Consider the following 13,515-nt stretch of genomic DNA (forward strand, 5'->3'; position numbering starts at 1 on the left):
TGGTTTTGTTTTTTTTTGTTGTTGTTTGTTTTTTTTTTAAAGACCAGGTCTTATTGTATGGCTCTGGCAGTCAGACTGACCTCATACTCACAGACATCTCTTTGCATCTCTGCCCCTGCCCCTGCAGCTCTGGGATTAAAGGTGTGCACCACCACATCTGACCTAAGTCACTATAAATTTATGATGACATTTTGATATTTGCATCAAAGTATAAATTATTGCTGCCTGTTAAATGAGTTGTTCTTACATGTGTATGCTTCTCAGCGTAACTGTAGAATGTTTAGAGTGAAGGACAGTAAATGCCTTTTGTAGTTGTAACCTACCGCAAAGTTCATTTTAAATAGATACATTCAGTGGCACAAGCAGCTGCAGCTGGATTACTATAATCCCCATGTGGGACTAGAGCAATAAGAGGGTGCCTTTGGAAATGAGGTTGAGAAGTTACAAATGTTCTCTTTCTGTATTCCTAAGTATTACTTTGGTACCCTGCATCTGTAGCTGCAGCCCCACTAATAGAGTGCTGTGCCAACGCGCACAGAGCCTCAGCTTTAACTGGCTATTGTGGTTCACACGTATATTCCATTTCTCTAATTGAAGCAATTGGGAGGGTCCTTGGGCTGTTTAGTGACTTCAAGGACACCCTAGAATGCATCAGACTTCTTTGAAGGAATAAAATATTAATATAATAAATAAATCTTTGTGGCATAATGCTTTTGAATTTCACCAAAGAGAATTTGCACTTAAATGATGTACAGAATTATAATACATATGAGAAAATATAAGCATACTACACACATTGTTATACCTGGTTTAAACCACCAAAGCTCTTAGATTATTTGATCTCTAAAGGTCTGGCCTAATTACTAAAAGAATACCTTGACGTTACCTGCTTTTCTAGGACCGGGTGATGATCAACCGCTTGGACAGTATTTGTCAAACAGTTCTGAAAGGGAAGTGGCCGTCAGCTAGAAGACATTATGATGCTAACACGGTGGCGTCCTTCTATACCACAAAACTGCTGGATAGCCCTGGAGCAGCTACAGAACACAGCGAGCCCAGCGTCCCCACGCCCCCCGCTGTTGCTGTCAAAGAAGAGCATGAACAGTCAACACAGATGTCAAAGGTGAAGAAGCATGTACGAGAAAAGGAGTTTACAGTGAAAATCAAAGACGTATGTGCATTTTTATTGCCCTAGGGCCTGGTTGCGATTGCGGTGTGCAGCATGCTTTTCTGCAATGGCTGCCTGCTCTCACTCTTCCTTCCTTCCTTCCTTCACATACTTGTCTCAGGGTATTGCATTGCTTCCTTCCTGTATTGAGGTTGTTCAAATAGAGTATCCCATTAACGGGCTCATCACTAAGTAGGCTGCTCTCCTGAGAATGGTTCTGAACAAGGTGTTTCCTGAACAACGTGGCTATTTCTGTTCTGACATTTTTAATATTTATGTGGTATACCAATGTACTTTCGCTCTCAAACATTTAATGTGCCCCATTATTAGGAATTCTTATTTTAATATGATCTTTGAAGTTTAATTATTTGCTATCAAAAATATGGGTGAGATTTAATGTGGAGGGCACACATATAACTGGCCCTTAAAGGCTGGGGAAGAAGCAGGGAGAAAGTGAGGGCACATAGGAAGGCCATATTTCATATAGGAAAAAAAGTCATTCCAGTGTATATGTGTATATGTGAGTGATGTCTCTAAAAATGTCATAATGTACCTAGAGATGTCTGTCTGCTCCTGACAGTGTCACAGTTATGTACTTCTCACATGAGAAACCTTGGTATGTATTCATAAGAATGATGAGTATTTTTCCTATTGATTTGATTGAACAGGAGAGCCTCAGGAATGTCAGCAATTTTGCCTTTACTCTTTCTAAGTAAAATATCTTTCTTGTTATTCTATAGTAAGGTTTTTGGTAACATTTTCTGTCTTTATAATGGCTCTGAATTTTTTTTAATAGGAAGGTGGTTTGAAGTTGACATTTCAGAAGCAGGGGCTTGCCCAGAAAAGACCATTTGATGGTGAAGATGGGGCCCTGGGCCAGCAGCAGTACCTCACTCGCCTTCGGGAGCTCCAGAGCACATCAGAGACTAGCCTTGTTAACTTGCCCAAATCTATGTCAGCATCAGGTAAATGTGCAAATAATAACTCTCTATTAACAAGATAGTCCTTGCCATTTCCAAATTCTCTTTTATACACATTTGAAATAAAAATTTATTTTCTCTTTAGTGTTGGGGACCTCTTTAACACCTACAAAGTAGTCAGCATAATATTAAATATTATTATTTCCTGGGAGATATATATATATTATATATATATATAGTATATAATATATATAATATATATATGTATATATATGGTGTGTGTGTGTCAGTGTGTATATGTCTATCAGTCTGTGCCTGTCAATGTGTATATGTATCTACCTGCCTGCCTGTCTGTCTGTCTGTCTGTCTCTCTCTTTCTCTCTCTCTCTCTCTCTCTCTGTGTGTGTTCTGGAGATCATACTCAGGACTTCATGTGTGCTTAGCCCGTCACATTACCTCTGGACTGCACTACCACCCCTGTTGAACTTTAGTATGACATTTTGAATTATAGCAGTTCAGTTTGAGAAGTTTAAGTCTTTGAATGGAGATGTCCTCTTGTCAGGTAGCTTTTAACAGATAAAAGTGAGAGTAGCATTTTGAGAAGACAGTGTATTTTGTGCTTCAAACAGTAATTTCAGTCACGTGATAGTGGTTGTTGGTAGAAGACTAAAACTTAAGAGAGTGTGGGGGGGCACACATAAGAGAGTTTGAGATGGTGCAAGTAGTCACTGCTGACTAGTCTCTTCAGTTTCCACAGACCCTTTCAAGACAAGACTCCTTCCACTTCAGATAGCCCTATGCCAGGCAGGTCAAAGTTTCAGAAAAATATCTTCTAATTTGGAAGTATATTTTCCCTGATCTCTTTTGTTTCTTTACTCGATGAGTGGAGTTCGACCTCAAAAAGCACTGTAGACTTACTATGACTTACTATGACTACATGGTAACCATAGCATTTTGAAAACAGTTACCATGTTAACATAGTTTCCCTTGAGTCTATTTCTTGTAACTTTTATGGCCACTTGAATCAACACATTTATGCCATGTGTTGCATGCCCTTCGATCAACAAAGAATGATTACATGGGCTGGAAAGATGGTGGGTAGGAGCACTTGTTCTTACAAAGGACCTGGCTCACAGCCATCTGGAACTCCACTTCTGGGAATGTTCCAATGCCCTCGTCTAACCTCCACGGGCACCAGGTATGGAAATGGTATATACACACACACACACACACACACACACACACACACACACACACACACAAAATGCAGGCAAAGAAACATACCCATAAAATAAAATTAAAATAAATAACTCAAAAAATGTTTTAAATGTATTCAACACTGTTTTTGTCTTGTCTGGCTGCCTTCTATTTGTGTTCTTCTTAAAGTGTCAAGAATTGAGAATGATGTTTAAGGTCAGTTGAGTCTCAGGAGTGTTTACCACTATGTACTTACTCCCAAAATACTAATTTCTAATCAAAGAAAGTGAATGGGTTGAATTTTCTCTATACCTTCTTCATTTCACAAGGCTAAGGATTCTACTTAAGTAGGGACTAAGTCTGGTTGCTACATGATACTTGGAAGCATTCAATTGTCACTGTGCATGAGCACAGTATGTAGGGACTCCTACGTTCAGGACTGATCGCTGTTTTCAATCGCTTCTATCTCTACTTTTTAAATTATCAATTAGCTTATTTTCATTGGCATCAGTTTGGTCTTCTGTGGATACATTAACCATTTAGTGTAATTTTCTAGTTACTAGCCCTGCGGTTAAAGGGCTGAGGATATAACTTGATGGAAAAAGCATTTGCTATATAAGCCTGAAGATCAGCCTCAGGATGCCCTCTCTGTAAAGTCTGTAATCCCAGTGCTTGTTTGCCAGCAACAGGGAATCCTTGGGGCAAGCTGGATAGCTAGACTAGCCAGATCAATTGAGGTCTGATTTAATGAAAGACCCTGCCTCATTAAATAAAGTGGAAAGCAATTGAGCAATTGACACCCAGTAGCAGGCAATCTCTGACCTCCAAAACACACATGCAGATGTGTGTGCACATGTGTGCACCCATATCCACCACACACAAACTCATATGCTCCCCTGACCCTTGCAAGAACATTCCATGTGAGTGTTTGTATTAATGAAGTATACGTCTTCCAAATCCTGCTTTACAGTGATAGTTCTATGGTCAAGGAGCTCTCTTTTCCACTAAAATATGACAAATGGGGATCAGCTGTGGGCTCTCTTGCCCACAAAGTGGGTTTACTTGTTCTCACCCTTAGCCTGAAAGCTTTTCTATAAGATACAATCAATATTAGATCATGTGAAGATTTCAGTGGCATTGCAGCTGAAGATTGTCCAGCTGACATCTGTAATTCTTTGATGAATAATACTACATGTAGTGTACAGTAATTATATATAAAATAATATATATTATATAGCAATGTAGTTTATGTAGCTGATACTATTATGTTTCTTTTTTATTATATCAGTGCTTTTTATATTAACAATATAAATATACGGGCTGAAGGGATGGCTCAGTGGTCCTGGGTTCAGTTCCTAGCACCCGCTTCAGGCAGCCGCAGATGCCTTACCTCTACCTTTACCAGGGGCTTCGGTGCCCTCTTCTCAGCTCCACAGGCACCCACACTTATGTACACACACACACACACATAATTTAAAATTAATAAAATCTTAAACAATATAACAATGATAGGCATACTATATGGTAGTAATTATAACACTAGTTTTAAAACTGTATAAAACTATGTTAAAGTCTCAAGTATTATTAATACTAAGTAGTTATCTCAATATTCTATATAATACACTTTGATAATTATAAATGTGAAATCTGGATCTATCTTCCTGGACTTTTTGGAAATTAGTTAACATTAACATTTCTGAGCCTTCTCATTGTAAGATGAACTGAGAGGAGCAAGATGTGATATCTCTGTGATAAATTAAATAAACAACATGCAAAGTGGCCAGTTAAGAGTTTAATACGTGTGATGTAAGGTGATTCATGCCCAGAGTCCCAGAGTGCAGGTGGAGAAAGCAGCAAGATTGGGGCAGGAGGCCAGTGTGAGCCACTGAGTGAGAGAGATCTAGATTACCAGTCCCCAAGTTTTTAAATTGAGAAAAGAGCATGTTTTTAATCCAAGAACTTCTTAATTTGGTGTAAAAGAACTAACTTCAAACACATTTAGAAAAGTTGTATTGTTTGATTTAAGTTTTCAGACACTGTTTGGCATTTTTAACTTGATTAGGCACTTCCATTCAGTCAACTCTTGGTGCCAACGGAGCCATCCTAGACAGCCAGCCTATAGTGAAGAAAAGGCGGGGAAGGAGAAGGAATGTGGAAGGGGCTGACATCCTCTTCTTGAACAGAAATAAGCCACCTAATCATGTAAGTAAATCTATTTTAAAATTATTTAACCTTAAGCCTGAAATTCAATCCTAATAAGTACACACTTATTGTTTTACATTTTTAATAAAATAAATAATAAGGAAATTAGCCTTCCTTCCATACTCTTTTTGTTTTTTCAAGACAGAGTTCCTCTGTGTAGCCCTGGCTGTCCTGGAACTCACTCTAGACCAGGCTGGCCTCGAACTCAGAAATCTGCCTGCCTCTGCCTCCCAAGTGCTGGGATTAAAGGTGTGTGCCACCACTGCCTGGCTCCTTCCAATACTCTTAAATTGGATCTTAATAATATTTTACACTTTCAAGAGTAATAAAAATTTTAACTTTAAAAGGCTCGGCAGAATTTTATACAATGCTTTCTTCAAAAAAAAAAGAGTGACTGTTGAGTGTGGACATGGGAGAGTACTTGTGTGATCCTAGTCTGCAGGAGGCAGGGGCATGAGAATCTGGCCACTTAGGCCATCCTGTTGTGCACTCATGAGTTCCAGAGCTATCAGGAATGCAGAGCAAGGCTGGGGTGGGAGGGGACACGACAGATCCCTCTGTAGAACAAGAACTGGAAAGAGAAAGCATGGAAACACAAATTGTATGTGGTGTTTTTCCGCAGTTTACTTTAGACTTAACCGCCTCACAGATTTCCACAGGGATAAACCCAGCGGTGCCCTGCCCACAGCCTCAAAGAATTCCTGATACAGAAAGTCCTGTTCCAGTTATCAATCTCAAAGATGGGACGAGGCTGGCAGGAGACGACGCGCCGAAGAGAAAGGACCTGGACAGGTGGCTTAAGGAGCATCCTGGTTATGTGGAGGACCTCGGAGCCTTTATCCCAGTGAGTAGACTGGAAAGTCCCAGTAGGTTTTGTTCTTTTGAGTCATCAAGCGCTACTAAATATCTGTTCTGCGTAAGACCTGGCAAAAGTATCAAAAAGAAATACCATGTTTCCTGAAATATAATTCCATGATGTTTTTCTTTCTGCATTTAATAAATATTTAATTATAAAAGTCACTTCAGGCCAGATAATGGTGGCACACACCTGTAATCCTAGTGCTCTGAAAGATTTTTTTTTATGTTCAAAGCTGTTTTTTGTTTAAAAAATAAATAATAAAAAAGAATTCTGATGTACTTTATTATATCTTTTGTATATTATAAAGGCTGCAGTGGTATAAAACTTCTAACTCTATTTCTCAAAAAGTTTATTTTAGCCGGGCAGTGGTGGCGCATGCCTTTAATCCCAGCACTTGGGAGGCAGAGGCAAGCAGATTTCTGAGTTCAAGGCCAACCTAGTCTACAGAGTGAGTTCCAGGACAGCCAGGGCTACACAGAGAAACCCTGTCTCAAAACAACAACAAAAAAAAAAACCAACCAAACAAACAAACAAAAAAGTTTATTTTAAAGTAATAATAAATACAAAGTAATATAAGTATTAAAATGTGTCTATACCTGTATTACACTTAATACTTAACATCCTTTATCTCAACTAACATAACTTTATTAGGATAGTATTATTAGAATTATCTCATAAAGCAATTAAAATACTGAAATTTTAAGTAAATAAATGGTTCAAGACCATATAACAGGTATCTTTAAGCTAGTAGTATACAATTTCTTTCTTTCTCCAGAGTTTATGTTAAGCAAAGATCTGAGTCACTGTAATTTGGGTTGTCTTGTCCTCTGATACACAGTCTATATGCCTTTATATGAAGTTAACTATCTAGGCAGAGGATATGGAGAAAGTAAAAAATTTGAATAGTACTGAGAATATGTCAGTCATAGAAATCTATTGTTTGTTTTTTTTAGTTCATTATTATCAAACAGTAATATACCACATATGTAAATGTAACATTTCTGTGTACTTTTTAAAGCAAAAGAATAAACGCCTGCTCTCTCCAGTGAAGTGGTAGAGCTGTCATGGCCCCTCTACTGTGAAGTTCAAATGGATTACCTCAGGGAAGCTGTGGCCCAGCACATGGGCCTCAGTGAGGACTAGGTCTTTTCATTGTTATTATTGGTTTGTTTTCAGTCTTCCAGACAGGGTTTCTCTGTGTAGTCCTGGCTGTTCTAGAATTCAGTTTGTAGACTAGACTGACCTTAAACTCAAGAGATCCACCTGCCTCCTGAGTGCTAGGATTAAAGGCATGCACCACTGTACCTAGCTTATTTTGTTTAATCTATTATTTTTAGATTTTAAAGTTTGAAAACTTTACTTGCAATGAGTAGGGAATATGATTGTTACTATTTTATTAACAGAATAAAATTAATTTCCTTGTTTTTTCATATAAAGCAATTAGATAATCTCTAGTTTCTAAATTGTTCTTTATATTTATAATATAAACTTTGACCCAATATTTCTGTTTTATCACCAAGAAACAGCATAGTAATCTAAAACAGAAAACTTCAGCTTGGAATTAGATGCCTTTCATATTTCTAGTTTGTATAGCAGTTAACACATTTTCAATCTTTAATTCCTTTTTGTTTTATTGGCAAATATTTCTATCTTAATATGAAAAGAGGTTTTCACTAAATGTATCAGGCCATGAAAATGAATGTTGCAATTATGAGAAATATGAATTCACAACATGTTAGAAAATGGCATTCTTTTATTCAACCAACATAATTATACTGAGTGACACTACTAAGCACTAGTTATAATTTTAGTAACTAAAAATGGGAAAGTAAAAATGCAAAGCTCTGGTCCATGTGACACAGTCTAGCCACCAAAGGATTTCTTCCCTTTTTTCTTATCATTACAAATGAGTTTTTATTATTTTTTTCTGTAGCTAAATAGTTATAAGGTGATCTTATAATATTACCAGGTGGTGGAGATGCCTGCCTTTAATCCTGGCACTTGGGGAAGCTAGGGTGTGGAGGTGAGGAGTGAGTGGGGGTCAGGCAGAGGTAGGGACAGAGACAGTTGGGTCTCTGAGTTGGAGGCCAGCCTGGTCTCCAGAGCAAATTCTAGGACAGACAGGACTACACAATCTCAAAAACAAACAAAAGAATATAACAAAGATGAGGTGCATGAAGTGCCATGAACAGAGACAGAACTATTAATGGCTGAGGCAGAATAAATACATGGAGACAGTAAGAAATTTGAATAGCAACTGAGAAAAAACTCCGTGAGTGTTGACTCCTTTAGCACAGGAGGAGGCATGCTGGTTACGGAGAACATTAGCGGAGAACATTAGCAGACAGGAAGAGAAAATTTGGTGCCAAAGCTTTAATTTTTATTGCCAAATATGAAGATTTGGATTTTTTTGGTCTTGTATTTTATTTGTATTTACTTATTGTTTTACTGGAATTTGTTTTGTTTTGTTTTGTTTTGTTTGAGACAGAGTTTGTTGCTCTGGCTGGTCTGGAACTCACAGATATCTGCCTGCCTCTGCTGAGCTTAAAGGTGTGCTCCACTACCCAACTTCTTGATTTGCACTGTAAAAAAATAATACCTTTACTATTGTGAGGAATATATGAAAAAGAGAATAATTAAGAGAGATTGAGAGAAATGAGAGTCCCCAGCACAATTATGAATTGTTGTAGCAGGGTTTGGTGACATACAGCTGTAATCTCAGGATGTAGAAGTCAAAGGCAAGAAGGACATCAGTTCTAACACACCCTTGATTCAGAATAAGGCCAGCTTGGGCTGCCTGAGAGCCTGCCTCAAAAGCAGACAAATAAATAAATGATCAGAGCACAGAGGAAAGCCTGAGGAGTTTCCCCTGAATGTTACTACATGAGAAACTTATCAAAGGAAAGTTAGCTTATGACAATAACAAGCATTTTCAGAGGAAACTGCTCCATCAGCACTGCCGACCGACCCCTCCAGGTGTCAGGTGATGCTCTGTCCCTTGTTGCTGCATACGGAAGAGCTGGCAGAGGAGCACTATAAGAGTCATATTAAAGTTTAAGACTTTAAATGGATTAACTAGAGAGTGGGAGCTTTCATCCACATAGGGCTGAGCTCCTGGGGTCAGCTCACTTGCACCATTTAGAAAAGTGTTGAACAAGGCCACGGGCTTCAAGGTATTTCTTGGTGTGTTTTAGAGAGTGCAGCTTCACGAGGGAAGACCCAAACAGAAAAGGCATCGATGCCGAAACCCAAACAAACTAGATGTCAACAGTCTCACTGGAGAGGAGCGTGTGCAGCTGATTAACAGAAGGAATGCCAGAAAGGTATTGTACGGCTCGTTACCCTTCCACACTGGTGTAACTAGGCATTCGTCTCTAATGTACTAGAGAATGGGAAACCTAGCACAGCTGTGGGAAAAGACATGCATGATAATTATATGTAGTCTGATATCAAATCCCACATCACTGAGAGCTAGTGAGTGAAAGAAGCAAGCCATTGCACAGATCCGGACATGGTAAACTACAGCCTTAGTATCGAGGTGCAGCACCAATGCATGGTGGGGGTGGGAGTGCCTGCAGAGGACAAATGAGGGTGCTGGCCTCCTGGAAGTTGAGTGTGGCAGTTGTAAACCTCTAATAGGGGCACTAAGAACCAAACCCAAGCTCTCTAAAAGAGCAACAAGCATGTTTACCCACTGAGCCATCACTTTAGCCCCCAAGTTAAGGTTTTTTACAGGTTATTTCTGAACCAGATGTGACATATTTGGTAAAAATTCTCTTTCTGTAATGATTTGTCTCTTTTTTTCCCTTATAATCTAAAGGATAGGTTATTTGTGATAGTCTTTGTACATGCAGCTGCAATATTCTAGGGTTTGTTATGTCAGCTGAACAGTAAAATGGGTGAGAAAAGGTGACAGACACCAGGATAAGACTCAGCTCACAGACTCACTCCAAACTGGACATTCCATGCTTTGCTTTCTGTTAAATGACCTCCCTGCTAAGATAGCAATACATAAAAACATTTTAACTTCTCATAAGAAATCCACATTAAACACACCATTTAAAAGTAATAGTTGGTCCATGTGTAAAGGGATCTGATGCCCTCTCCTGGTGTGTCTGGAAATAGCTACAGTGTATTCATATATGTAAAATAAATCTAATAATAATAAAATAAAACCAAAGAATCCTTTAGGGGCTGGAGAGATGGCTCAGCAGTTAAGAGCACTGGCTGCTCTTCTAGAGGTCCTGAGTTCAAATCCCAGCAACCACATGGTGGCTCACAACCATCTGTAATGGGATCCAATGTCCTCTTCTGGTGTGTCTGAAGACAGTGACAGTGTACTCACACATGAAATAAATAAATCTTTTAAAAAAAGCAACAGTTGTTTTTATATTAAGCACTACCCAGTCTTGGGCAATGTACTTACTCTCTGTGATAAATGAATGTGCACCCTATCAAGACATAATATAGATTTGTCAGTTGGGGATGTAGCCAGGGACAGAATGCTTATGTAGCATTCACAGGTCCTAATTCAGTCCTCAGTATTACTCAAGAAAAAAAATATGTAAAGCATATGTATTCCAGAGAGAAGAAGGAACTGCTCAAAAAATAACTGTTAGACTGTAAAGAAACATTGACGAGAGGTCAAAATCATTGATCTCAATATTATTAATTTGAATTCTGAATTTATCATATACATAATGAATAAATAAAAACATGGAATTCTGAGGCCTGTGTTTTATTGCTAACTCTTGACATTATTAGATGGCTTTATAAAGCTAACTATAATTTCTCTGATGCTCAGGTCTTTAAGTTTGAAAATAGAAATAGTATCTCAAAAAGATTTTCTAAGAACTTAAAATAAAATATATATGTAATGTTCTAAGCCCAGTATTTGATATATACTTATTGTAAGCCAGATATCATTATAAGACACTTGAATTGTCTCATTTTCTGTTCATCAGATACTTTGAGGGAAATATTATCATCACCCCATTTCATAAATCATAAAAGAGACTCAAAAATATTCACTGATTTACCTGAGTTTCCATAGCTCAGAAATATGACTCCAAAAGGTATATATTTTAAGGTGGGCTAGACTGCCTGTCTTGCCTCCTATGGATACTGTGAATAATAGTTCATTTTCTGCTCCAGTTATTTCACTTAAAACATTTTAAGATTTACATCATTTCTGTTTCAGTTCATTCCTGTCACTGTGACAGTTACTGTGACCAACAGCAACTGAGGGAAGGAAGGTTACAGGTTCATCATCAAGACTAGTTAAAGCAGGAACTCAAGTAGGAAAGTGAAGGAAAGCTCTCTGTTTGCTACTCCATGGAATGTTATCCTTGACCAAGGAACTCTAGCATAAACCATGGAGGAATGCATCTTGATGCTTCAGTCCTTGTTTACTAACTTACTTTGAGGCTCATGCTCAGCTAGTTCTTTTATATAGTTTAGGATCACCTGACTAGGGAATGGTGCCACCTACAGTGGACTGAGCACGTCTACATTAATTAGCAAATGCACATCTACATTAATTAGCAGTCTGACAGCCCTTCCATGGACATGCCCATAAGCCAGTCTGATCTAGGCAGTTCTTCAATAGAGTCTCCAATTCTAGGTTGCATCTGCCAAGTTGGCAGTTATGGATAACCAGAAGACAAAAGCTAATGTGTTTATTTAATATTTCAGTAGTCTGATTAGATTGGAGTGACCCTTTTTTAATATAATTAGAAATATTGTTGAAGGTTGTTCAAAAATACATAGTTTAAAGAAATTCTATAACAGAAAATAAAATAAATAACTTCATACTCAATAGTGTTAACCGTTTAACTACCTTTGTTTGTTTGTTTACAGGTTGGAGGTGCATTTGCTCCTCCTCTGAAAGACTTATGTAGATTCTTAAAAGAAAATGCAGAATATGGAGTAGCTCCTGAATGGGGAGATGTGGTTAAGCAGTCTGTGAGTATCATTAACCATTTGATTATGCCTTAGATTAAGCTCTCTTTTCAGAATAATAATTTCATTAACATCGACAATAGCTTTCAGTTCTCAGTTTTTATTTTTCAGAATGTGTAATTGATGATAGGGTAGAATTCAGACCAGGAATACTTCCCTTTTTATTGCAAACATTGTTTGGATACTGCTTCAGAGAATAATCAAATAGGTATGCAAAGAAACTCTTATAAAAATAGTCACCATGGAAGGGTCTCTGTAGATAGCTCAGACTGGCTTTGAACTCCAATCCTGCCTCAACTTCCTATGTACTGCAATTACACTACTTAGGTTCATCATGATATAACAGTAAAACATTGGATAACCAATGAATTTTCTATATATTGGAATTTTATACAACTACTTAAAAATGATGTCTTGGGTCAAGAGAAAAAATGTTGGCAACATACTAAGTATCTTCATAGTTCAGATCTTGGGCTGTTAGAGCCTAACTATATACTAAATATTTATATTTCTATAGGTGTTCAAATGGAAAAGACAAGCTGTAAGACTAAATTCAATGTAACTATGTTTTTCTTTTGGGAAGGAGTAAGAAGAATCATAAAATAAGTATAAAGCAATTGATGCCTTGTGCAGTCTAAATGCTAGCAGTGCTGTGCTGAGTGGCAGGAGGAACATGGCTTTGCTCTCTATATTTACTGTACTACTTTCTGCAGTGAGCCACAATGCTTTTGAAGGGGAAAACCAAGCAAAAAGTAGTCCCATTAGATTTCACCTTAGACTATAACTTACACCTGCACCTCCACAGACAGTGATCCATCCACCAAGCACATGGATCAAGGTGTGCTCAGGTTAAAAAATCATACTCTCTAGGAACTTGGAAGCATAACTTAAAAAAAAAAAAAAAGAATATAAGACATCTCAATTTTTGTATATTACATAATAAAATAAAGTGAAGATTTTTAGGTCATATTTTATTTAATTAGCCTATATTACTAAAATTCATGTGACCTCTAGAAATTTTTAAGCTATATATGTGGCATTTCTATTGGAGAGTGTTATAAAATAAAACTGAGGAATTTTGCATCCCAGAACATCCTAGGAGAAAGCCATGAGGGTAGCACAGACTTCATCGTCCTGGGCGTGCTCACTCTGTCAGCAGGCTTCACGGCTGTTCCCACCAGCTGTAAGCCCTCAGCTTTCTTCCTTTT

At 37.9% G+C, this 13,515-nt stretch overlaps 1 protein-coding gene across 11 annotated transcripts in view; it reads left to right on the forward strand.

Moving 5' to 3' along the window:
- Positions 1-13,515, forward strand: part of Chd9 (chromodomain helicase DNA binding protein 9) — a 227,019-nt gene that overhangs the window by 211,907 nt on the left and 1,597 nt on the right. For 9 of the 11 annotated variants that reach the window (XM_031340823.1, XM_031340818.1, XM_031340820.1 and 6 more), the window contains 6 exons: positions 899-1,171; positions 1,965-2,133; positions 5,348-5,487; positions 6,137-6,331; positions 9,541-9,669; positions 12,206-12,310. In XM_031340823.1, the coding sequence (XP_031196683.1) occupies positions 899-1,171; positions 1,965-2,133; positions 5,348-5,487; positions 6,137-6,331; positions 9,541-9,669; positions 12,206-12,310 (1,011 nt within the window). The remainder of the gene's footprint in view (positions 1-898; positions 1,172-1,964; positions 2,134-5,347; positions 5,488-6,136; positions 6,332-9,540; positions 9,670-12,205; positions 12,311-13,515) is intronic. The other 2 variants (XM_031340824.1, XM_031340826.1) reach the window with 1 other exon arrangement.

Source organism: Mastomys coucha, unplaced genomic scaffold (assembly GCF_008632895.1).
Source record: "Mastomys coucha isolate ucsf_1 unplaced genomic scaffold, UCSF_Mcou_1 pScaffold22, whole genome shotgun sequence".
NCBI classification, from domain to species: Eukaryota; Metazoa; Chordata; class Mammalia; order Rodentia; family Muridae; genus Mastomys; species Mastomys coucha.